This window comes from Canis lupus, chromosome 5, assembly GCF_003254725.2.
Source record: "Canis lupus dingo isolate Sandy chromosome 5, ASM325472v2, whole genome shotgun sequence".
NCBI lineage: Eukaryota > Metazoa > Chordata > Mammalia > Carnivora > Canidae > Canis > Canis lupus.
The window spans coordinates 35,841,060-35,868,006 of record NC_064247.1 but is presented as its reverse complement, the minus strand read 5'-3'; the positions used below and the strand labels follow the sequence as shown (position 1 = coordinate 35,868,006).

General features: G+C 48.9%; 1 protein-coding gene across 1 annotated transcript in view; it reads right to left on the bottom strand.

Moving 5' to 3' along the window:
- The window catches only part of DNAH9 (dynein axonemal heavy chain 9), a 329,643-nt gene extending 303,256 nt beyond the window's left edge, over positions 1-26,387 (bottom strand). The window contains exons 1-7 of the mRNA XM_025428358.3: positions 25,962-26,387; positions 17,147-17,343; positions 14,617-14,775; positions 13,278-13,408; positions 9,467-9,678; positions 7,742-7,975; positions 1,056-1,223 (exon numbers count right to left, since the gene is read on the bottom strand). Coding sequence (XP_025284143.2) covers positions 1,056-1,223; positions 7,742-7,975; positions 9,467-9,678; positions 13,278-13,408; positions 14,617-14,775; positions 17,147-17,343; positions 25,962-26,387 — 1,527 coding nt within the window. The remainder of the gene's footprint in view (positions 1-1,055; positions 1,224-7,741; positions 7,976-9,466; positions 9,679-13,277; positions 13,409-14,616; positions 14,776-17,146; positions 17,344-25,961) is intronic.
- Between the last annotated feature and the right edge of the window lie 560 nt (positions 26,388-26,947).

The window sequence follows — 26,947 nt, the reverse complement described above, 5'->3', positions numbered from 1 at the left end:
ACATATTTTGAACTTAGGCACACGAGTTTCTCAATTATTTTATTTTACTGGGCAGTCCAAAGTGTGTTCTCTTTCTTAGGTTGCACCAATTTTCAAAGAAACTCTGTTAACTCAAATCTCTAATCTGTGCCATCACTATTATCTGTTATTCCTGCTGCACAACACTGATGCATACTCTTAAGAAAAGACAAGAATAGAAAAGCACAGCATTTTCCTCCTCTCAAACCCAACCACATTAACACTATAGTAGGATTTGGTGTGTTCTTAATTTTATCATCTGGTGGGGAAACACACAGTATATATGCTGTTTTGTTACCTGCCCTCCCCCAATTTTTTTCCTACTTCAGACTCGTGGAATTTTTAGAAAGTGCCATCTTCTATGTTTGGCCAACGCATCTCCCACTGTCTGAAGGTGCTCAGAGCAGATTTCTGCTCAATTTCTTTCTCCTCTTCCCCCCAATACTCTTGCAATTCCTTCTTCTCCCATGATTCAGCTATTCCCTTCTCGGGGCATTCCATTCCCTGTTTCTGTACTGACCCTTCTGCTTCCCCCCCCCCCCCTTTCAAGCTCGGACTCACAAGTCTCAGATTTCCCAGGGCTACAGGTGACATGTGGGCTCCTGGGCAGCTGGAAACTGCAACTCTGGCCCTTTCCTCCTCTTGAGGACCCTCTTGAGCTCAGAACAACTCAGCTCCTGCTTGGCTCACCCCTCTCCAAGCCACTGATGAAATTCTGTCCGGATGTGCCTGGCCTCCCCGGAGCACTCCCCACTCCAAGCCAATAGCTTTGCCATCTGCAGGTCTGCACCCGCCTCCACTGTCATCCCATGCTCATCTCAGCGGCTCGGAAACCCTGGGTACCATCAGCAGTTAGAAAAGACCCCTCCTGATCTTTCTCCTGACCTAGAATAACTGCGAGTGGTCTCTGTGAAAACCCCTGGGGTCACAGGGCCTAAGGAAATACACAGGGAAAATGTAAGCAAACACCCAGACCTTACTGCCCCGGGGCCATCTGAGAAAGAAGCAGCTCCCAAGTCTGCCTTTCCAAGCCTCACCGTGCTCTGGGGGTCCAAGCAGTCATAGGAAGACTCTTCGAAGACCCTGTACAGCTCTTGAAATTCACCATGCATTTGTTGGACCTGCTGACTCAGGGCGTTTCCTCGGATTCCACTAAACTCAAGCTTTCCCAGTTTGTGGAAATCCAGGATTGTCTTCAGGAGATCCTGTAGGGAGCAAGTCACAAAATAGTTAAAACAGTAACAAGAAGGGCATCTGTGTGTGGCTCAGTGAGTTAAGCATCTGCCTTCAGTGCGGGTCATGATCTCAGGGTCCTGGGATTGAGTCTTGCTTTGGGCTCCCATCAGTGGGGAGCCTGCTTCTCCCTCTCCCCCTCTCCCTGCTTGTACTCTCTCTATTTCTCTCTGAAATAAATAAAATGTTTAGAAATAAAATAAAAATAATAACAACAGGAACAGCAGTAGATAACACATTAGTACAGGAAGTGCTAGAAACCACGGGGGTGGTGGTTGCTTAGGAAAATACGAAGGCTGATTAGTATCGGGACCTTATTATTAGATTGGGTTGGTATAAATAACTCCTGGTGAAACTCACACAGCCAAGAGAAAGGACACGTAAATAAGATTCACACAAACAAAAAAAAATCAAATTTATACTTCAGCCTCTTTCCGGGTTCTTGGATAAATAATAAAATATAACAACATTATTTGCATGATTGGTGGCTTTACTTCCAATTTTTAAAAAAATCAATTTCAAACGGAACAGGCTGTCTGGTTCTAAAAGGACAGCTATCATAGGGCATATTGATGGAAAGTGGGTCCTCCAAATAGTTCTGAGGACAAACCAAGAGGTAGACACCAACATTCCCAGCAACCACTCCTGCTGAGAAAAGTCCCGTGCAGGGTTCTTTTGCAAGAGTCAGCAGCACGAGACACCATGTGGACAGCTGGGGGACGGTGGGCAATTACTTGACATTTCTGTGTTGGGTTTCTTCATCCGTTAACAGGATAATAACAGCGGGAGTGAAATAAGTGAAATAAGTCAGTGCTGGCTTAGGATTTAGGCCAGTGCCTGGCACACACCTAATATGCAGTAAGTGTGGATTACTGTCACTGTAGTCGTTGATGTGCAGTGTCCCGGCCGTGCTCAGAATTAAGTGACAGGTGGACCCTCCCAAGTCCCCAGAAGCCACTTCATCGGACAGGAGTCCTCCTTGCTAACAGGACAGACTGGGTTTTTCTCTCACGAGGACCCACCCATCTGAAAGCACAGAACCTGCAAATCGACTTTCTCCACATTACAACTTCCCATCTAGGCGTGTATGTCTTTAACAGGAGAGAAGAAAATAATCATGACCTTTGGGTGGTTTTGGCAAGCATTTGGTGTGGACCCTCGGGAGTGGGGGTAGGAGGCCTTCTACCTTCTACCCTGAGAGAGTCTGAAGGGCAGGTAGAGGGAACACTACGTCACAATGCAGAAGACCCAGCGGGTCCTGGTTCCATTCCAGGAAATCCTTGCTGCCAGGGGCCACCGCCAAGGGCTGACCCATCAGCCTAGTGAAAGCCTGCCCGTCTCCTTTCTATTGCTGGGACACCAAGTCCAGCAACAGTGACAGAGGCACCAGGAAGTGCGAAGTGGGGCTGGTTTGCCCCATGTTGCTAGGAGGGCCCCTTGCATCCTGGGGCAGCCCATCTGACAACCTTTGTGGTCGGCTATGCTCAGGGTCAGGCATGAAAAAGAGGAGAGAACCAGCCAGGGGGAAGGAAGACACACACCCAGACTGGCGGTCTTATCTCTGACAGTGGGAAATGGGGCAATCTTTACTTAAAAACCCGTTTTGACTTCATATACATGGAGGAAAACAGAAATGAATTTGATTTAAATGAAATTGACTTAAATAGTAAATCAAATCATTCAAAAAGTGTTTAGTTGTAATCAGTGTGATAGGAGAAAGGGATTTGTGTGGTGGAATGTCACCTGGGTACTTATCTTTCCTAATTCCGTGGAAGTCAATTTCAGTTTTTGAGGCAAAGACTCTCTAACCACGTTAAAAGACAGATGCATCTCGATATGCGTGATTACATCGGAAAACGAGACTGTGTTTTGTGGCACTGTTTTATTCTCAAGAATACTTGAAGCATGGTCTTGGGGCCCCAGAGGTACCACGGTACCTTCAGACCCTGGAAGAATCCTCAACGCTGAAGAAATATTTGTTGAATGAAAAACTAGGGACACCTGGGTGGCTCAGGGGTTGAGTGTCTGCCTTTGCCTCAGGGCATGACCCCAGGGTCCTGGGATCGAGTCCCACATCGGGCTCCCTGCAGGGAGCCTGCTTTTCCCTCTGCCTGTGTCTCTGCCTCTCTCTCTCTGTGTATCTCGTGAATAAATAAATAAAATCTTTAAAAAGAGAAAAAGAAAAACTATACAATCTGTAAGCTTGCACTGAGCTACAGCACCTCCAGGAGAAGATGACAGGTGGGCAGAGAACCTATGAACCAGCAACTCAGGAGCAACTGGAAAAAATAAGAAAAATTAGACAAGAGAAGAGCATTCATTACATAGCACAATGGAACTGTGCTTTTAAATGTTTGAAGGGCCTGGGTCGAGTGCAAGGCAGAAGCTAGCACGGTCCTAGGCGGCGGGCACAAACCAGGCAAAAGAGGGGACAGGGCAAAAAAGTGGATTTGACCTCAATTTGTAGATTGCATCTTGTATTTGACCATGTTGGGTTATACGAAATGGCAACGTCATGAGGTTCCACCTAAGAAAGCAGCACCGTCTAACACCTAGAAATGCCCAACTGTAGAATGGGCGTTGAGATAGGTAGTGAGCTCTCCATCAGGGCACGGATTTTAGTAGAAGTCAGACATCAGAGGCACTGTAGAGCAGGTTCCTGAATCAGGCGGAATCAGGCGGAATTGCCTCCCACTGTCGAAACAGATTCATCGTAACGATGGCGACTACAGCTTTGATTCTTTTTTTTTTTTTCATTTAATAGCTTTTTTTATAATAAATTTATTTTTTATTGGTGTTCAATTTACCAACATACAGAATGTGGTTTATGTATACAGCTTTGATTCTTAACATGATTTGAATGTCAGTTCCTTTCGTTGTTTATCTAGAGGTCCTCACAACACAGATAAAAGGCCATTAAGGCCCATGTGAGGCTTCAATGACATTGAAGAAATATCCATTTTTGCTCTTCAGGCCAGTAGACACATAAAGTTCACAAGCTTGGGACCAAGGGCCCAAAGGCCCTGGGCCCTACCACCCTGGTCTGCCATTTCCCAGCTACATATAAAGCAACACACTTCGCCTTCCTAAATAAACCTCCCTTCCACGTGCGTGCACACCACGTGGTGGGCTACCACCTGACTTGCCCTGGGCCACCGCGTGTCACAGCGAATGTGCTGGTGTGGCTTCAATATGTGGGGCCACTGTCATGATTTACCATCACGCTGATGTCACTAGAACAGGTTGGTGGGCAGGAGAGGTCTAACGGCTGGATAGACAGCTGCCCCCTCCCAGCCGGATCCCCCAAAGAGCCTGGGGTCCCAGGCAGGCAGCTGGCAGACTGGGTCCCATTCCTAGGAACAACTGAGCAAAGCTGAATAGGGGGGAGGGGGAGGGCTCCATCTGCGCTGTGGCCTGTGAGGTGTGGAGTCAACCATGGGGATGAAGACCAACCCCGCAAACACAGGCCCGTTTTGGAAGGAGAGGTCACGCCACCCGATCTTAAAAGAAATGTCTTCAGAATTCATTAAGGGAGAGCACAAAGCAGGCATTCATAGAGGAGAATCTCAAAAGGTCGTTGGGTAAAAGTCTGTTTTCTTTACCTTTCGACAGTGGCTGACCTTCTGCGGCTAATGGTCTCCTGCGCGGTCCCAGGCTCGGGCCTGGCTGAAAGGGAAGCCGCCCCAATTAGGCTGGGGATGAAGGCAGGCGGCAGAGGGCTGCAGATGGTAGAAGGAGCGAGGAAACTCGGTGCATATTAGGTCAGCTGATTACCTCTCTCCCTGCTAATCACCTCGCATAAAGCCTCAGCAGGAAATCATTTTGTCTCCAAGTGAATCACAGCTTTACAGCAATTTTATAATGAAAGAAATGAGGGTTCTCTCCAAGCTGCTTAGGACATTGCTCGGAAGGAAGAGGCTGCAGGCAGAAACACAAACAGGGGGTCTGCGGCATCTCTGTGGCCACAGCACAAAAATGAAATGTGTGGAGGGTGTGTGTGTGGGGGGGGGGGCGTGCATGCTATATGTGGGAGCATGTATGCACGTGGTGTATGTGTGGGTTTGGGGTGTGTATGCACGTGATATGTATGCATACAGTGTGAGTGCGTATATGCATGGGGGTGAGTGTTTGGGGTATGTGCATGTATTGTGGTGTGTATTCACATGGTGTGTGTGTGTGTGCGCATGAGTGTGCACTGGAGCACCCAACAGGAAGGTACGGTGAGGGATGGAATCAAGAGGCAGCTGAACCCCTCTTTAGCCCTTTGAATTTTGACTGTTCAAATTGCAAAGCTGGCATATACTTTTGGGATTTCCTTAGGAAGTCCTAAAGTCAAATAAATAAGGCCCTCTCATGGAAGGGGGGTTATAATTTGACCCAAATGACTTATTTAGAAAAAAAGATGTGGGGATCAGGTGGTAGAAATAGGGTCCCAAAGGGCAGAATCAAGCGAATGAGGGCAGAAGAAAAGCACAAGATCAGTCTGAAACCCTCTCAACACAAGGAAGGAAGCAGGACAGAGGGACAGGGACCTTCAGACTCCCTGCTGGAAAGACAACATGCCCCTGGCTACAAATCCCAACCACAGCTCCCTGCGCGGTGTGACTGGGCAAGTGAATTTATGCGTCACACTTGGTGAGGGCATTGGTACTTAGCTCTGGCTGGAGGTAGGCTGCCAAACATGTTAGTTCTTGATTTTCCTATTCTTCCCTTCCCTCCCCTAGGGTTGGCTCTATAAGAGATTTGCTGTATCCTGGTGAGGGGGAGGAGGGAGAGGAGGGAGGGCAAGGGAAGTAGAGGGAGGAGGAAGGGGAGGAGGCAAAGGGGGAGGAAGGGAGGAGGAGAGGGGAAAGGGAAGGAAGGAGGGGAGGAGAAGGGGGGTTGGATGGTAATCTGAGAACATAATCATTCTGCGCTCCGACCTGCAGACTCCGCTCAGCAACTTCCAGCCCTGCAGCCCCGTCCTCGCCCTGCCCCCACTCTTGCTTTAGCGGGTGCCCAGAGGGAAGAGTCCATCTGCACAATAAAACTTTCTCGTGCAAAAGAGCGAAGAGAAAAGCAGTACAAATCAGAGGGGGGAAAAATCTAAGGGAACCATGGAGGGGAAAAGCCAGCCCTTTTACAACATAACCCTGGACATAGCCACACAGAAGGGTGAGGGTACGGATGTCATTTTATTAATGCAGCCTCGTGTTATTTGTTCATTGCCGCCACCAATGTCTCGGTGGCCACGTATTAGAACGGCAAGACGAAGAAGGTGAGATTTCTAGTAATTCTTGCTGGAGAGGAGCAGATTAATCCCATTTCAAACAGGCATTGATCACAGAAATACATGGGGCCACATGAAATATACTCCCAGAAGAAAAATAGCCCCGCAGCCTCTGCACTGAGCCGAGTAGGGGAGCAATGGGGGAGCCAGAGGGCAAGGGGATGCGTCAGAGCTAGCATTCTGGAAATGGAGATGAGAAACAGGGAGGAGGAGAGGAAATGCTAAGGCAGGGTAGGGGCAGCCATAGGAAAAGGAATAGAAATACGGGCTGAATACAGAGGTGAGGAAAACAAAACAGGAAGAATTAACAAGAGGAAGGCAAGAAAGAAAAGAAAGAAAGAAGAGAGAAGGGGAAGGGGGAGAGGTAGGAAGAAAGGATGAAGACAGAGGAGGTGGGATCTGACCTGAGAGTGGGGAGGTAAGCCAGAGCCAAGGACAGGAGACGGGGAGAGAAAGGGCAGGAGGACGTGATGTGGTGACATTCAAGCCATCCTCTAGTTAAACTGGGGCAACTGCTTTGTATGCATCCGTGCCCTTGATTCAGAAAGCAGGAGCAGCCTTGTGAGGGTAATGACTCCGGAGAGACTGGAGGCCAGCACTGCTTGTGTTTACCGACGCCCAGCAGATTAGATGCCCTAATGTTAGACTAGCTGTCTATATGCAAAGTCACATCATTAGCATGTGTGCCCGGGGCCAAGGCCCTGCCCGCAGTCCTGAGAGCCTGTGCAAGGGGGTGGTGGCCCTGATTCCACCTTGGTGGCCTGGGGCCGGGCACACCTGGGCCTGGGCCGAACAGCAGGGGGAGTGGTTGCCCCAGAGAGGAAGGGATGAGAAGAGGGGACATTTGGGCAAAGCTAGAGGTCAACCCTTTGTACTCCCCAGGATCTGGCAAAGGATTGAAGGGGTGCCTCTTGTAAGATCCGGCTTCTGGCTTTCTCAATTATTCAGTTTTCTCTGTCTCCATGCCCTCCCCCGCTCCTTTCTGTGGAGAAGTCCTACTGGAGTTTCAAAATTTATTTCCTCGTGCGCTCCCCACTTTCTCAGAGCCCCTCTGGGGTAGGGAGCCCCTCTTTCCTCCTCTACCAGGTCACACACAGATTTCACTTTTATCGTGGCATTTAATAGAAACCCCCTACCCAGTGACATTTCCTGATTCAGTGTCTGTCCACCCCCGGGTCTCCCCCATTCATCCCCCTCATTGCTTACTCCCGCAGCACCCACCTGCACCATGACCAGCCGCCCCAGGAAGCCATCCAATCGCACAAAGACCAAAGCCGACTGGAAATCCCACTCCTGGACTTTCTGGTTCTCTTTAAAGTAAGTATGCAGATTCTCCCTCCTGTCCTGGAACACCTGCTTGAAGAAGTTTAACGTGTCCATCGCCACTTGCAGTTTTCTCTGGCTCTCCTCCACCTCGCCTCTCAGGAGGCCCTCTGGGCTGAGATAATTAGACGCCTACAGAGCAAACAGATTATGGGCGTTTAGCAGGCATGGGTGCAGGACACCCTACGATTTCTGTCCATCCCACCCCTCCCCCCCAACTCCAAACTGAAAAATTGTCCAAGCAGCACTTTTCAGAAGCATACTGTAGGAAACCCCTGAATTCGCCCTCAGTTCCACAGGTGGGCTGGGACCTGGGCTTGAGCTGAACTGTCCAGGACTAGCCCGGAGGTGACCTTGGTTGGGCCGGCTGGGGCTGGGTATGCATTCTTTCTACAGTAAAGCAATTCAAAAGCAAGAATTCTTTGAACCTGTCCCCAAGAGCCTTGAACCTAGGAGGTTATGAAGCTGAAGCTTCACGGCAGCTGCCGTCACCACCACAGGTGGGGCAGAAATAACACATCCCTGTGACATTACCTGAGGTCTTCCTGTCAGCCAGGGTGGAGCCAGCCTTACTTTGGGCTTTTGAGGTACACAAACCCATAAGTTATCTTTTTGCTGTTGCTACTTTGGGTTGGATTTTCTTATCCTTTCATCCATAAGAGTCTTGGCTGACAAACACGCAATGATGGAAGGGTGCTGGTCTAGGAGTCACACAGCTGGTTTGGGTGATCCTTGGTGACTCAGTTAACCTCCTCGAGCCTTAGCTCACATCTTTAAATATTAATAATGAATTAATAAGGCTCTCCCTGCCCATCTCACAGGGTTCATCTGAAAGTGGCCAAGATCTTGAATGTCACAGGCTACAATGTGCTCCAATAGAGGTTAGTTGTTACCAATCACTCTTTATATATGTTCATTGTTTTCTGAGGGTCACAGCTCCTTAGAGGTAATTGAAGCTAATTTAGGAGGCAGATTCCCCCAAGCCTCACTAAGGTCCCTAGTTCTGTTTACAGATAGACCCCTTGAGGTTTATGCTGTGCTGGCTGGAGTTGCAACAGAGTCCCTAAGAAGGAGGAGGGTGAAGTGTGTGGTCCACGAAGCTGTCTCTGTGTAGCTCACAGTCACAGACTAGCACGTGGAGGGCATGAGCACATTGGTTGCAGCTTGCCAGCTTTTGAGATAGGTCCTCTTCTTTTTTGCCATTACACAGAGCAGGTCAGTAACCTGCCCAGGCACACACAGCTAACAGGTGGTGATGCAGAATTTGGCACCAAGGACGCCTGGCCCTAGAGGCAGCATTCTTACCTATTGGGCTTTGCCACCGACCGTGGGCACAGATCACAGAGGTTGAAACCCACCACACCCATCCTTTGCCTGACCCTGGGTCGTGGGCAAAGGAGAAAGGAAGACTGGTCCTCCCACGTATTCCTGAACCATTGAAAATGTCTTTGTGGCTTATTGGCAGTGACGGTAAAATAACTGAAGTGTGATAATCCTTTGGACCATCATTATTTCCCTGCCCTGAAAAAAATACGAACCCTTTACTCCTCCCTGCGACCTGGTGCCAGCCAGCAACACCTCCTACCCCCTGGGGAAGGCTGCCAGGAGTCCCGGATGCCTGACCTGCTGGATGAGGAGGTTGCAGATCTCTTGGAGCAGCACGGTGAGCCGCCCCGGAGAGCGGTAGGATGCGCATGTAGCCCAGATGAGACAGACCACGTGGAGCAGAGGCTGCAGCTGTGGCTTCACCTCGGGAAACTCCAGGCTCTCGAGGATCTCCAGGTGGTGGGAGAGTGGCATCAGGTGTATTCGGATGTCCTGGGCCTCTGCCAGGGCTGGGAGGAATGGCAGGGGGTCACCCTCCCTGCTTGGGGCTCATACCCACCCAGTGGAGCCCTGGTGCCTGGGAGCAAAGGATCTGTGGAGCAGTGGCTATGATTTCTGGGCGGCTGAAATAATGGTCCTAGAAGCATCTCTTACAAAAGTCCTGCATCTGGACTTCTGCTTGGCTCTGCTAGCCCCAGTTGGGTGCCCGATGTGCAGAAGATCCTCTGCTGCTGCTAGGTCCGAGACCACGAAGTAGGTGACGAAGGACAAGCGTTAGAGTCAGGAAGACCTGCCTTCAAATGCTGCCCCTACCATTTCCCTGTGGCAGGACCTCAGGGCATGTTCAACCTCTCTAACCTCAGAAATAGGCTGAACAGGGGCACCTGGGTGGCTCAATGGTTGAGTGTCTGCCTTTGGCTCAGGTTATAATCCCAGGGTCCTGGGATCGAGTTCTGCATCGAGCTCCCTGCAGGGAGCCTGCTTCTCCCTCTGCCTGTGTCTCTGCATTTCTCTCTGTGTGTCTCTCATGAATAAATACATAAAATCTTTAAAAAGAAATAAAAAAATAAAGACACAGTGGTTGAGGGCTGGCTCACCCAGTCCAGGGTGCTATCTCAAACTGGCTCCTAAGGCAGGTGAAAAAAGACATGAACAAAGTTAGGGTCCCACTTCTTAAAAACTATAAATATGAACAGCCAGTTGCATGGGGATGCCAAGTGCTTTGCTGGTCATTCGTTGACAACAGGCTCTTTGGGGACAAAAGCCTTTATGACATGTAGCATTTGCCAGTTTCTGGGATATAGATATTGCCCACCAGGTCTGATTTCTAGCTACCAACTGGACTTCTCTGAGCGTTGGGAGTGGGAAGTTGGTAAAAGTTGCATACAGCAGGCTCTCACAAAAAACTGCAGGCCAGTCCCAGCTGGCTCCTGCCCACCACTGGACACTGACCTACACATGTTGATTGGCAGCCAGGCTGTACTATGCCAGCCCTGCCCCCTGGGGGCCAGCAGGTCCGTCTCGTGCAGGGACCTATTGCTTCCCTGTGGCCCAAGGGTCTTTACTGCCTGATTCACTTCTAACCATTTTGTTCCCACACTGTTTCCTCCACCTTTTTGACCTCCTTCTTTCCTTCCCACTGTTCTCCAATTCATGCCCACCAATCCAGGACTATTTCTTTTCCTTTCCCTCTCTCCAGTCCACCAGTGAGCCAAACAACTACCCTGATCATGACCAATACGAGTAACACACATAGTGGGTCTTTCTAGGATCGAGAGAGACAGATGCTCTGAAATTAAATTAGAAATGAGAAGACCAATTACCAGCCTCTAAAATCTTTTTAAAAGCAATTTTAAGTTGTTATTTTTAAGTCTGCACCTACCCTGAGGTCAAGAGTTGCAAGGGCCACCAACTGAGCCAGCCAGGTGCCCCTCTAAGATCTTTTTATTCTCAAGAAACCTCATCAAAATTTATTTTTTTTAAAAAAAGATTTTATGTATTTATTCATGAGAGACACACAAAGGGAGGCAGAGACACAGGCAGAGGGAGAAGCAGGCTCCCTGCAGGGAGCCCAATGCGGGACTCGATCCCAGGACCCTGGGATCACGCCCTGATCCAAAGGCAGATGCTCAACCACTGAGCCACCCAGGTGCCCCACCCCAGCAAAATTTCGAACCAAGCCTTTGCCTAACTCCTATAATCAAAATTCATTTGGGGCACCTGGGTGGCTCAGTCATTTAAGCATCTGACTCTTGACTCTTGGTTTCAGCTCAAGGTCATGATCTGAAGGTCATGAGATTAAGCCCCCCACATCTGGCTCTGTGCTCAGCAAGGAGTCTGTTTGATATTCTCTCTCTCTCCCTCTGCCCCTCTGCCCTGCTAGCTCTTGCTCTTTCTCTCTCTCAAAAAAAATTCCTTTCCTTGCCTCATCGGAATTCAGTTATACATTTCAAGGATTTCTAATTTTACTGTAGTGTTCATCTGTTATTATTATTATGGTATTGTTTCTCATTTCTATCATAACCAGTGTTAAGACTCCACTGCAAAGAGCTTTCTGAAGTCCTCCTGGGAAACCAAATCTTTCATGACTGTCAATCAATGAAAATGATTACAGTCTATTAATCTATTAATGTGAAAAATATATTCGGGGTTCTAAATAACCAACTCGCAAATATACTTTCCCTGCATGAAGCTTTATTTCAGAGCTTCACATTCCAGCCATCTGCATGACTCTTTTATGACAGGTGTCATGCCTGCACATCCCATAATATTACTTACTTTGTGCTTCTAAGTTGACTCACATTTTAACCTGAATAAAATCATACAATGTGAAGACTTCAAATCACTACTCTGAATGGAAAACAGGTAATATCACTTGCCAAAAACAGTCACCCTTTAACACAGTTTCAAAATATACCTGTCCATACGTCTCTCGCAGCCATCTGTCACACCAGTAGTGGTTCACACACACTTTTGGGGACACCTGTCCCATTTGAGCTGACTTATAAATTAGGAAAAACTGTTGGTTTTCCTTTGGGGCACAAAATCTCCCAGTGAAGCAATAAACAGGGATCCTAAGAGGGATTTGGTGGAGCCATGCCTATGATAACGTCTTAGGCCCAAAAGGACCTCGAAGACTAGCCTGTTATGCAGATCACCTCTGTTGTTCAGGACACATCAGGAACCCCACCTGGAACCTTTATTTCTACAGCTGAGGGGTTTCCAAGCCCCACGCCATGACAAAGAGATGGTGGGGCAGGGGACCCACCAACGGGCTCTGGACGCAGGACACACCCCTCTTTCACAGAGCAAATGTACCTTGATTAGTTTTCTATTTTGAACTTACATGGAAGATTGTACTGTGAGAAAGAGTTGTGATGGGGAAAAAATGTTCGAAAAATCACTGTTTGGATTAAGCTTAAATTCCATGACATCGCGAACATCTTCAAAAGCACATTCTGACCTCCAATGCCAAGGGCTGGAGAAAGTTTGATAGGAGAAGGGAAAGAAGCAAAGTGCACGGACAAGGGGAGAGGGGTGAGGGAGCCCTGGAAAAAATTTACCTACTTCTAATTATAGACTTTGTTGGCTTTGCAATTTTGACAAGGGCTGATCTTGTCTGGGGCTCTGACGGCCAGGAAAATTGCAGTCCCATCCAAAAGCAGGAAGAGAAAAAGCAGAATGGAGCTAGAAATGGAACAGAGACTTCTCGAGGAGCTAGGACTAGAGGGGCCCAAATTCTGGAAGTGAGACTCCAGCGTGCATGGGGACAGCACACTACAGTCAATAAGGTGCTTCCACTATCTCATCCCACAGCCTCCCAGGGACACCTGCGTGGGAAGTGTGAGCACCACAGCCATGGTTACACGCTAATGCCCAGAGAGGTTAGGTGACTTTGCCAAGGTCACAAAGCACTGGCAATGCAAACTGAGTCCAAGGTAGCTGCTTTCCTGTTTCTGGACTTGGCGTTCCTGCCACCAAGCTATATGGTGTCAGGTTGGCCGGTTTGAAGAACCGTGAGCTGTGGAAATCAGAGAGAGCAGATAATGCAGCACTCCATGAGAAATTTGACTCCGATGTATTTATGAACATACTTGCTGGTTCTCACCTGCTTGGACGTCTCTGAACATGGCTTGGAAAGCTGCAAAGTAGCTGCTCTGAAGCTTGTCCAGGAGCCTGGCCATGCCCCTCACTTCTATCATTCTCAGTTGATTATAAATGTATTCCAGATCCTCAGACCTACAACACCATGGAGAAGGGTGAGTCCAGATGGACCTCTGGGAACCCGGGGCATGCCATGATGACAGAGACACTCAGATAGACAGAGAGAGCCCTGCTTCCAGCTGCTTCCACAGAAGCTGGCTCCAGAGCCATGGAAGAGGGCATCTGTTCCCAGAACAGTGAGGGCAAAACCTGAATTGGGAAGGTTTGAGCAGGTTCAAAGGGGCAGCTCCAGGAGGTAGCAGTGGGGAACCCTGCTCTGACCATCTGGTGGTTCAGGAGGGTGGCAGCTGGAAGTCATTAGCTCTTGCAGTAAGGTGCAGGGTGGGGTGAGAGAGGTGTCAGAACACAGCTGCCGGAGATGGACCCGTAGCAGGTCAGAAGAATGGTCAGAGATGGGACCAGAGGATGGGGCATCTGGGCATGGTCCTATGACACGGACTCTCTCCATTCAACGTGCAGCACGATGATAAATAGAAGAGTGGAAGCAAGGGAGGGGAAGACCAGAATCAATGGTCGGGCCTTTCTGGAATCCTGTGGGTCTGGGACACTGGAGGGGATGGGCTTTCCAGCCCTGCTAGTGATCGCCAGGGATTCAGGAAAGGCCATTCTGCTGGCAGCCCACTGCCAAGGCCCCTCTCTTCCTCTGGATCCTGACAAAAAGCGTGTGCACACAGCTTTGACTGGTCCAAGGAGGAGGTAGCAGATGAGCAGAAGCAAACCATGAAAGGGAGTTCATTAATTTTACATTGGGTTGGGCAGCCCAGGTGGCTCAGCGGTTTAGCACCACCTTCAGCCCAGGGTGTGAGCCTGGAGACCAGGATCCAGTCCCATGTCAGGCTCCCTGCATGGAGCCTGCTTCTCCCTCTGCCTGTGTCTGTTCCTCTCTCTCTCTCTGTCTCTGTCTCTCTCTGTCTCTCTGTGTCTCATGAATAAATAAAATCTTTACAAAAAATTTTTTTTAAAAAGTTTACATCGGGTTGAAGGAGCCTTTGAGGAAATAGCTCAAGAAAGGAGGGAAGTCTATTGAAACCCAGGGGAAGTGTGCATCCTCCAGGGCACAGGAAACCCATATTGACCTAAACAGTCAATGCTGCCTACCCACTCCAGGGGGGACAAGGAGCACCTGGGGGTGGGACCAGATCAGGGGCTGCCCCTTACCCCCCACCTCAGGCCACTGGTCCTCTGTAAGACAGCTACGCCCCAGGGTCTGAGCATGTGCCTACCTGCTCTTCCAGAACTCCAACTCCACCTTAGGGGTGGGGCTCTCCCCTTGCAGGAGTGCCTGGCCCGACTCTCTCTTGAGCACCACTTGGACTTGGCGGCTCCACTGAATCACGGCCGACTCGAGGGCGTAGATGATGGACTTATCTGTGCAATCCAAGCTGTGAAAGACACAATGAATCTCCTAGGATACTGGAAATAACTCCAGGTGTCCCCCAAACAAAAGTCCAAGGCTTTAAAAAATCGGTGGGAAATCTGACCTAGTCTGGGTATTCTCAACTTTTATTGGTTGACAGCCTCTGATGTGGGGGTCAATAAAAAAAAAAAATTTGGATCCTCTCTCGTCAGACATGTATACATGATTATTTCAAGGTTTGAGGATTCACCAATATCTTGGAGTCTAATCCAACTGGGCCTTTCTGTCAGTGCAGGAATACACTGGACTGCAGCACTTGGGTGGCTCTGTGGTTGAGCATGTCTTCAGCTCAGGGTATGATCCTGGGTCCTGGGATCGAGTCCCACATCGGGCTCCTGCATGGAGCCTGCTTCTCCCTCTGCCTATGTCTCTGCCTCTCTCGGTGTGTCTCTTATGAATAAATAAATAAAATCTTAAAAAAAAAAAAAAAGGAATAGGGCAGCCTGGGTGGCTCAGCGGTTTGGCGCCACCTTCAGCCCAGGGTGTGATCCTGGGGACCCAGGATTGGGTCCCACATCTGGCTCCCTCCATGGAGCCTGCTTCTCTCTCTGCCTGTATCGCTCATGAATGAATAAATAAATAAAATCTTTTTTAAAATGTTTTTTTAAAAAAAGGAATACACTGGACAGAAAATATTCGGGTGACCATCCACCCCTTGCTTGAGTGTCACCAATGTCACCCAGCTTCCTACTTGATAAAGCAGCGCGATCCTTAGTAGATCAACTCGTCCTAGGAGAAAGCTGGTCTCCACACTGAGCCACATTGACCTGAGCCGCATTGACCTCTCTGCCAATTCTCTCACTGGGTCTTAGTTCTGCCTTTTTCTTTGCATCCCTTAGTTTTTGCAGCACGAGGAGGTAGGCTCCATCCTCCACGAGGCACAGAATCAGCTGTCTGCAGCCCATGGGTGATTTCATTATATCCTCACTTTTCCAGAAGGCTGGGGGAGTCAGCATTCCCCCTCATAGAGCTTTTCAAAAATCACTAAGTGAAGAAACCTCGAGGTGTTTCAGAAGGGATTAAACATCCAGAACGCATTTTGGTGGTCTTTCCACAAAGCCTTCATGGACAGCTGTTCATGCCAAGAACCCAAGACACAAGTGACCCAGAAAGAGAATCTATCACCCGCATTTTCATGCCAGATACCCACCTTCGCTTAATTTAATTAAATTCATATTTGCTGAGCGATGATACAGCAGAAGCGATTATGGAAGGTATTGAGAGGAGAAGATACCGCCCTGAAATAACGATCCAGCCTTCTGGGAAATTATCAAATTTGAACAAAGCGAGACCAACCCAGTAATGATTATATACACACACACGCTGAATGTTATTATGTTAAAATATAAAAGGAACAGGAAAAGGGTAATTTGAATTTATTTATTTCAAAAATTGAATATTTTTATTAAACCGTGTTACGTTTTCTAGTTAACTGGGAAATTGCTTCAAATTATATATGTAGCAAATTACTTCCAATAGCGAAAACTCATTATAAAGTACACTAGCATCCCATGCGTTACTTTTTCCTCAAGATCCAATCACAGCCCCTGAAAATATAAGTGATGACAGTAATACACTTGCAAAATACTGGCAAAAGGGCCGACTGTGCTCATGCAGGAAGGTGACCTATTGCCACAGACGTGCTGGATAGAAGATTAATTTATAATTTTATATATATATATATATATATAAAATTTATATAATACAGGCTGGTTTCAAAGAAAAGGAAAAACAAATCTCTATGGGACAGAAATAAAGCTATCTCCTCCCCTAAAAGGAGAAGAGGCAAAGAGGCTGGGGTTTTAATGCCTACCCAGGCGCAGGAGACATGGACTTCAAGTCTCGACAAAGCCAGATTTGTTTCTATTTGGGAAAAAAAATCCCCAAGACCTGATGGAAATCTCCAGCTGCTGGGGGAGCAGGGTGTGGAATCTCAGAGTTAGTTCTGTGACATTATGTGCTGCGTAAATGCTGGGAAGAGGCACGACCGTCTCCCAGGCTGGACCTGGGTCTTTGCCAAGGATGAGACACTGTCCTGATAAGCAAAATAGTGAAATCAGTGTGGCTGCTCTCGGGCCTAAAATAATTCTGCGCAGAAAAAAAGGCCACGTTGCCATGATAGCCTTCAGACACTCTGGGCAGGGGGACCGGGGCAAGTGTGGTAATCTGCAAGAAACACAGTCTGGGGATGTTGGCAGACAGAGCAGACAGTGGGCTTGTATGTGAAACAATTCGAGGTGTGGAGACTGGAATAGAAAGGTCATAAAGGAAACATGGAGATAAACCAGCATCTCCCCTGTCTCAGAGGCCCAGATGGCCAGGCTGGCGCTACTTACATGGTCCCGCTGGGAGAAGCCTCAAACTCCAGTTTTGCTGCGCCCAGTGGGAGAGGAAGCAAAGTTTTCCCCTTCACTTGCTCGAGGATAACCAGGAGGTCACACTGGAGGCTGTGGGCGTGCCGCTGGACATCCTGACGGAGCACGTGGGGCCAGTCCAGGTGATTCTTCTCATTGGCCAAAATGGGGATAACCACCTGAGACAGAGGTGCATGGGCAACAAGGGTGGGCATCCTTCTTCTGACACCTTAATGAAAGACTATTGAGATAGGCCCAGATGGGGATGCCTGGGTGGCTCAGTGGTTGAGCATCTGCCTTTGGCTTGGGGCATGATCCCTGGGGTCCTGAGATTGAGTCCCACATCGGGCTCCTTGCAGGGAGCCTGTTTCTCCCTCTGCCTGTGTCTCTGCCTCTCTCTCTGTGTCTCTCATGAATGAATTAAAAAGAAAAAATCTTAAAAAGAAGAAAAGAAAGAAAGGCCCAGAAACCGTTTTGCAGGCCCCCGTGCTGTGGGGCCTACTATTTTAAAAAATATATTTTATTTTATTATTTATTCATGAGAGACACACAGAGAGAGGGAGGCAGAGACACAGGCAGAGGGAGAAGCAGGCTCCACTAAGGGATCCTGACATGGGACTTGATCCCAGAACTCCAGGATCACTCCCTGGTTCGAAGGCAGGCGCCAAACCACTGAGCCACCCAGGGATCCCCTGTGGGGTCTACTATTAAGAACCAACAGGATGTAGTGCCTTGATATCTGGTAAAATGACAGGGTCCCTGCCAGCCAGCGGATTGCCTCACACAAGCTGATCCCATCTTCCCACAGGAGCCAGTGCACTCCCACCCTCTGGATCCCACCAAGCTCATCTCCCAAAGCTTCTGATGGTTAACTGCATTCCCAAGCACACCCCCTGAGTGACACAGCACCCTCCTCTGTGCTGTGGCTATGTGTGACTTATAAACTGCTGTCAGCCTCCTGTGTCCAGCGTGGTGTGCTCAGCTACTTCCAGAACTCTTGGGAGGGAGCCCTTCCCTCATTTTCAGGGTGAATGAAAGGGATTGAAACCATCGCAGGGGCTCGAGGCAAAGTATAGGACAAATGTAAGTAAGGATGCCCATCTGTCACCAGGTGGTATGACGGGGCATCCTACCTATAGGGCAAACACTAGTTGATTTTGGTCATCTGGTATGGTTCTTCTGGGTTTTGTTTTTGTTTTTGTTTTTTTGGTGGGTTGGGGAAGTACTCATTTCTAGATCCAGATGGGGGACATGAACAAATCTGAGCCAGTGAAAGCCAGACCAAAGTCTGTCATCTGAACTTTTTAGTGAAGAGGACTTTCTCTCTTCTCCTAGTCTGGAACAATTGTGGTCATCTTGCTACCATAGGGACCTTGGAATAGGGTCAATACAGGGAAGGGGCAGTTCTTAGATGGAGAAAGACCAAGTCCTATGACATCATTCGAGCTCTTGAATCAAGCTGCTCTTGAATCTCCTGAGCTACTTTAAATGGAGGTTTTGATCACTTGCCATTTAAAAAGTCGTAGTTAATATAACTTACTAGGAAATGCTGCCTGTCAAATCTCACAGTTAATGGAAAGAATAGCAGGAAAAAAACCCCAGGAAATGTAAAAATTGAGTAAATAATGAAAATAAAGACTCATTTGACTGGTTGGGTCCTATATATGACCAAGAAGTCCATGTGGCTACAAAACAGAGCACCTGGACCCAGCAGGGGAAATCTAAGAGGTTGACTCTTGCTTGGTGATTCTGGAAACAATCGCTGAACTGAGAATTTACAAGGACAGGTGGGCAGAGAGTACCAACAAATGAAATGTTACAAATTGAGCTCTACTCATTCGTGATAAGAAAAGATGCTCTCGGACCCAAGGCAGAAGACCTAACAGGAGAGAAAGAATGAAGAATATTCCTAGGATCTCAAAGGCAGGAGCCATTTCTTATCTGGTCTTTAAAAAAAATTATTTATTTGAGAGAGAGAGAGAAAGGACATGAGTGGAAGGAGCAAAAGGAGAGGGAGAGAGACTCTCAAGCAGACTCTATGCTGAGTGCAGAGCCTGACCCTGGGCTTGACCTCATGACCCTGAGATCATGACCTAAACTGAAACCAAGAGTCAGATACTTAACCAACTGTACCACCCAGGCGCCCCTTATCTGGTCTTTTTATAGCCACCATCCTCTGGAGGTTCTGGCATATAGGAAGAAAAAGTGGGAAGTGGGCTCAGAATGGATTTTTGAGGGCTTTGAGTGGTAGAAAAATAATGAATATGAACTATTTCTGAGACAAAAAGGTACTCATTCATTTATTCAATGAGTATTTGTTGAGCATCTACCGTGTGTTGGTAGTGCTCTAGGTGCTGTGAAGGTATATCAGTGAAGAAAACAGATAAGGATTCCTGATCTCACAAAGTTTATATTTTAGGGGAGAGTCAATAAACAAAACATTCTGCAAAAATAAAGTAAAAAGGGATGCCTGGGTGGCTCAGTGGTTGAACGTCTGCCTTTGGCTCAGGTTGCGATTCCGGAGTCCTGGAATTGAGTCCCGCATCAGGCTCCCCCCACAGGGAGCCTGCTTCTCCCTCTGCCAATGTTTCTGCCTCTCTCCGTGTTTCTCATGAAAACAAATAAGTAAAATGTTTCGAAAATATTTAAAAAAAGAAATAAATAAAGCAGGTGAGGAGGACCAAGAGTGTGGGCTAGACCGATTATAATGATAAATCAAGTGACAAGTAACTAAACAAAGATGGGAGGATAGGGAGAGTGCTATGCAGATCCTTGGGGGAAGTATATTGTAGATAGAAGGAACAGCCAGTGCAAAGGCTGTGAGGTGGGAGCCCTGCCTAGTGTGATCAAGGAGTAGGGAGGTTTGTGAAACTGGAACTGGATGAGCAAAAAGAGTAGAGGTCAGTAAAAGGGGACAAGACCACATGCAGCCCTGTCTATGGGATTTTGATTTTTTACTCGCAGATGAATGGAAATCACTTTGCGGTTCTGAGCAAAGGGAGAGAAATGGTCGGACACATTTTTTAGTAGAAGTGCTCCAGCTTATGTGCTAAGAATAGACTGTAGGGGGCAAAAGTGAAAAGGGGGATGGGTTGGCAAGTCCATGCTATAATACAAGGACAATGGCTTGGCACCTAGGGGAATGGAGGAGATAGTAAGAGAGGGTTTGGTTCTACATACATTTTGAAGGCTCAGCCAATCGGATTCTTTTTTTTTTTTTTTTAAGATTTTATTTATTTATTCATGAGACACACAGAGAGAGAGGCAGAGATACAGGCTGAGGGAGAAGCAGGCTCCATGCAGGGAGCCTGATGTGGGACTCGATCCTGGACTCTGGGATCACACCCTGGGCTGAAGGCAGGCGCTTAACCCTGAGCCACCTAGGCATCCCTCCAATCGATTTCTTAATGGATCAGCTGTGGGGTTGTGAGAGCAAAAAGAGGCATCAGGATGACTCCCAGGTTTGGGGCTTGAGGAAGAATGGAGCTGCCATGAACTTATGTGGGGAAGAACAGGGTAGAGTACATTCTTGAAGGGAGACCAGGAATGTGTTTTTGACACATTAGGATTTGATGCATCTGTTGGACTTCTAAATGGAGACATTGAGTAGGTAGTTGGGATTTCAGAGAAGCAAAGGCTGGAGATGACAAATGCCGTAGATGTCAGATACAGATGGTCTGTGAAACTCTGCAGGTGAATGAGCGCTCCCAAGGAACTGAGGTCACATAAAGAAGGCAGGGTGTCCAAGGAGTGAGCCCAAGGGCTCTCCAAGGTGAGGGAGTTGGGAGGAAGAGGGAGTACCATCAATGGAAAGGAGGAAACCCAGAAGACTGGCGTCCTGAAAACCAAGTGAAGAAAGGGACTTCCAGGAGGAGTGGGTCATCAGGAGCCCTGCTGAATGCTGTTCACAGGTCAAACAGGAAGAGGACTAGTAAAGGGTCATGCCATTTAGTCAAGTGGAAGTCACTGGCAATGCTGACAAGGTCTTTACTTTCTCTTCCATGCAATATGAGGATGACTGTCAGCTAAAACAGGAAAGGAAGGGGGCACAGCAGGAACAGACACATGTTCTAGACATTTTGCTGTAGAGGGGATCACAGAAATGGGATGATGGCTGGTGGGAGGATCGGGATTTACCTAGTAGAAAAGGGAAAAAAAAGAATATAGGAGTGAGGAAAGAATTGTTGGTATGACCTCTTTAAGGAGGTCAGAACAGACGGGATTCAGAGCCAAAGTGGCAGTTTTAAGTCTTGAGGTTGCCATCAGATGACAGCAGACAGTCCACCTGTAGCAATGGATGGGATGGCAGAGCAGGATGAGTATGGATATTTGGCAGATGGGATGCAGGGAAGCATTTATGGAAGTTTTCTTCTATTATTTCCATTTTTAAAATCCAAGTAAGAAGCAAAAATGTCAGAGTGAGGCAGATAGAAATTTTGGACATTTGAGGGGGAAGAAAAGAAAGTGTGTAAAAGTGATCTAGAAAAGCAAGAAGATAATTGGAAGTTTGAGGTGTCAGCTGGGAAGCATAAAAGGCCTATTACAGGTTCAGGGCCATGAATTTTAAGTGGAATATGTTGGTTTTTCTCAGCCCCACTGACTTCACGGATGCGGGTATATGGAACAGACAGAGGGTTGGCTTTCATCAGAAGTATGGTTTTGCCAAATGAATATGACAAAACAAGCAGAGGCCAGTGAGTCAGAAGCTTAGGCAAGGGAATGATGATGATGCACCCAAGCTGGGTGGGGGAAAGCGCATGGGTACTGAGTCAGACAGCGGGAAGGTGGCAGGATGGATGGATGGAGACCCCAACAGGGATTGCAGTAGTGGGTCGTTGTGGGGAGTGAGCTGAAAGATGAGAGTAGTGGTCAGAGAAAGAGGTGGGTGAAATTGGATCACAAGGGAGGGGGTTAGTAATGTAAGGTCTGGGAATGGCCACAGGAAGGGTTGGGGAAGGGAGGGAGGGGGACAAGATCACCAGGGGAGGAAGGTTCAAGGATCCCAGAGGCCTGCTTATTGGAAGGATCATTCATGCGTCTACTGAAGTCGCCATGTGTTAAGGCAGGAGAGATGTTGGAAAGAGTCACTATGAGCCGGGGGCAGTGTCATCAGTATATGACACAGCAATGAGGGGACAGGGTGGCTTCGTCTGGTGACATATGATCCAAACTGAGGTTTTTCAACATGAATCTAGAAGCAGTAAGGGGGAGCGAGGACACCTGTCCCAGCTCCCGGCTCAGAGATGGAAGGGCTGGGGGGAAATATAGCTCTCCTCCAGGGAGAGCAGGGATGGGCAAGATGATGAGGATGGGTTAGAGAAGTGAGGACGCTTTCAAGTAGGAAGTCAAGTGACAATAATTCCTGTCCCTTAGGGCATGCCTACAACCTAGTACACTATTGCAAGTATCCTAATATATTATTTCTAAATTTCATGACACTCCTGCAAGATAGTTAGACCCTGACCCCAGAGGTCACGTGACACATGCATTTTCCAGAACCAGGATTCAAACCCAGGCCCATCAGATCCCACGTCCCATGCTCCCTCTCTAAATACACAGAATTTCAAAATAGCATCCAAGTCTCAGAGCTCAAAGAAAGTCACCTGGCAGCAGTGAGTGGTGTGGCTGGGAGGACGAAGACAGGCAGCAGGGAACTACTTACTAAGTTCTGTCAATTCCGAGAAACATTTCTTGGATGCATTTTTTTTTTAAGACCCTGTACTAGGGTAACAAAATGATGCTGAAATTTATAGCTTTCTTCCTCTTGCTGACATCAACCACCACCACCCCCAACAGCGGAGGGCTTTTCTCAGCCATGTGGGCTCCTCTAGCTTGAGTGTCACTCTGCGGGGTGTGGGAGGAAGAGGGGAGCATGCAGCCAGGGGCCAGGCTGGTCCACAGAGAGGGGAGAGTGGGCAGGAAGGGGAGGGTAGGAGGGGCTTAGGGGATGGGAGGTGAACAGGGAGCTGAAACAGTACAGGATCAGCTTCTGGATGTGTAAGGAAGTAGATGGGAGATGCTGCTACAGGCTTTGAGAAATGCTAAGGCCTGAAGCTATTCCAAAAATAATTTTTGGGGTCCCTGGATGGTTCAGTCAGTTGAGCATCTGACTCTTGGTTTAGGCTCAGATCATAATCCCAGGGTCCTGGGATTGAGTCCTGCATTGGGCTCCATGCTCAAAGGGAGTCTGTTTGAAATTCTCTCTAAAATAAATAAATACATCTTAAAAAAAATATAAGTGTACCTTGTACCTCAGCTTCCTAGTTTCTCAGGCCTGTGGATTACTCTGTTAATGAATGCTCCTTCCTTCTTTCCATCCTCCCTCTCTTCTCTTTTTAGCAGAAATGGTAGCATACTATAGTTCTACACCTTAAAAAAAAATTATCTTAAATGGCAGCACTATTTACAACAGCCAAGAGGTGAAAGCAACCTACACATCCATCCATGGATGAATGGATAAAGAAAGGGCGGTGTATTCGTACAGTGGAATAGTACTCAGCCTTAAGAAGGAAAATAATTCTACATCATAATTCATCCATGCTACAATCGTGGATGAACCTCGGGGACATCATGCTAAATGAAATAAGGCAGTTACAAAAAGACACATATTGCATGATTCCATTTATATGAGGAAAGCAGAGCTATCAAGTTCATAGGAACAGAAAGTGGAATCGTGGGTGCTGGGGCCTCAGGAGAGGCAGAGTGAGGGAATTGTTTGGTGGGTTTAGACTAAGTCATGCCGGATGGTGGGAGTTCCTGGGGACTTGCTGGCCAACAGTGTGTGTGGTTGGAGATATTGTACTGTACACTTGGAAATTATTGGGAGAGTGAATTTTATCTCCTGTGGGTTTTTATTTGCCACAATAAATACAAATTAACTTAAGAACTCCTTCCATAGCAATCATTCCTTTTAACTATAGATAGACCCTAATTCATTCACCCAGTCCTCGATAGATAAACATTTGATTTGTTTCCAGTCTCTTTTGATACACCCATGAAAATTCTGGAGCACTTGAGAGTTTGAACTATTTCAAAATTACTTTGGCTTGCTGGATACATTTCCTTGGTGGGACACAACTCTGAGATAGGCCCGCTGTCCCCCACACGTACTAAGTGTAGTTCCACATCCAAACCGTTGTGCAATCTGCTCCTAGTGCCTTGAAAGTTACCTTGATGTCTATGTCCCCTGATCCTTCCTCTTGTTCAGGAGCCGGTTCAACACTGGCTCTCCAACCACACACATGTCTCTCCTCTGAACACAATGGCACTTCCTTCTATCATCATCATTCATGCGCGGGATTTGATCCAAGCTTGGACCTCTGCAGTGATGGTGTTCAGACGATGCACGGCAGTAAAGCCATTCCGGTTGTTAAAAAGATTGAAATACATCCCTGTCTCCTGAGAAACCTGGCTTCTCGGGGCCCCTCCAAGGGGTGACTGTCATGCATGCCCCTTCCCTGAAATTCTCCCTCTCCAGAGCTTTCTGATAAAGCATATCTGGCCCAGCAGAGAGCCTAAGGACCTAGCTCCAGTACTGCAGCCAAGGTCATGTGAGTTCTAGCTCCACCCCAGTCACAGGAGTTTTAAATATTTATTAAAAGAGGATTAACTGCATGGGTGGGATCTCATCTTCTCTTTGTTTGGTATTCCTGAGAGCCTCCATCACACAAAATATCATATAACTGGTACCCCATTAGTATTTGTTTTACAAGCTGCAGGATCCAGTGCATCAAGCCTCCAGAAACACACACACTCAACTTACAGGGAAATTTACTCCCAGTCCAGAAAGTTCTAAATGTCCCAAGAATCTTGCCTCTGCAGAGCACCCTCTCTGAAACCTCCTGTACTCTCCAAGCTCTGGCTGCGGTGTTCTAGAAGGATGTATAACCCACGTCTCCGGAGACCTTCCTCCCTCAGCTCCGGGTGGACGGCTCCAAACGCCTGTTGGACATTTCCAACCGGATGCCCCAACTTCTCATCTTGGCACAGGGCTGACAACTGGGTTCATGGATGTGTGGTTTAGGGATGAGATGAAATCAAAACCAAACCCCCTTCGCCTTTGAGTCCCCTCTGTGGGTAGGCACTGTGTGTCGATGGCCTTTTCCCTCCGCTGCCTTACTCACCCCACTGAGATGCCCTGTTGTTCGCCACGACCTGTCTTCCCTAGTCTCGGCCCACAGAGGGGGTTAAGAGATACTGCGCCTTAAAAAGTGGTCAGGGTTAGCAGTCTTTACGTTCTGTCTCCCTTTCTGATATTTCCCACACATTTCTTCTCCCTTCCCTTATATTCCCTTTCACTATTATTTATATTCCCCAAATGAATGAGAACATATAATGTTTGTCCTTCTCCGACGTAAAGACTGCTAACTCTGGGAAACGAACTAGGGGTGGTAGAAGGGGAGAAGGGCGGGGGGTGGGAGTGAATGGGTGACGGGCACTGGGGGTTATTCTGTATGTTAGTAAATTGAACACCAATAAAAAATAAATTAAAAAAAAAAAAGTGGTCAGGATCCAGCAGGCAACTTCAGTCTGGCCTCCCCCTGACTTTGGCTTGTGCCCAGACCAAGACTGACACGAGCCTGAGCCCCTCCGCAGCTTGCTCCAGCTCCCTCGCACTTCTCAGGGTGCCCGGGCTTCTTCCTCCGCATCCCCTCCGGCCGTGCCCCGCCCTCCGGCCCCGCAGCCCCATCCCCTCCGGCCCCGCCCCCGGCCCCGCCCCCTCGGCCACACCCCTCCCTGCCCCGCCCCCTCAGCCCCCGCCCGCTCCGGGGCCGCGGGGTCACCCGCCCACCCTCACCTCGGAGAACATCGCGGCCAGGTGCTGCAGGGGGGCGGCGGGCAGGTCCCCGCACAGCACGGCGCCGCGGAGGCTGCGGGGCCCCGGCGGCTCGGGCCCGGTGCGCAGGAAGAAGAGCCCCTTGGCGCGAGGCGGGCCGGCCTCGGGCCCCGTGTCCAGCCCGGGCCGCACCGCCAGGCCCCCGGGCCCGGGCCGCACCACCAGCAGCAGCGGCGGCCGCGGGCCCCCCGCAGCCTCGCGGCCCAGGAAGGCGTGCAGCAGCCGCTCCGCCTCGGACGTGCCCGCGCAGCGCTCCCAGACTCCGGCGGCCGGCCGCAGGCTCCGGGCCACGTAGGCCCCCAGGAGTCGCAGGCGCGGGTCGGCGGCGCCGCGCCCCGGGTCGCCGCTCTCGGCAGCCCGCGCCGCCCGCTCCTCCGCGCCCGGCATCGCGCGCCGACTCCCGCCGACGCCGCCGTTTCCCTGGCGACGCGGACGCGGCCGGGACTCCGCCTCCGCCCCCCTCCTATTGGGCAAGAGACTCCTGGCCCCGCCCCCTCGCGGCCGCACGGTAGGAGAGCGACGCCGAGGCCAGGGGGCGGGGTCGCGTCGCTGTTGCTAGGAAACGGGCCGCGGCTCCTATTTGATGCCGGGTCTCTGGGCTGCAGGTGCTCACCCGGGACCCCCCCGGACAATCGATGGTTTATTGACGGGGTGCGTGGAGGGCAGCGCGGGGTGTGAATGCTGCTAAGGGCCTTGCTGCCGAAGGTCAGAGTAAATTCCTCAGAGGACTCCAGACGCTGAAAATATGATGGTTCTCCCACCTACTCCCCAAATTGTGCAATTCACACTTGAAAACAGGATCAAATCGTAAAACAGACGTAAGCGGATTCAAGGAAGTTTTGTTGCTTTTCTGTGTGAACTTCAATACTTTAAAAGGCCGTGGATGGGGCTACCGAGCATTTTGAAATATGCTGGTGTGGCCGAAGAATTGAGTTTTCTTTCTTTTT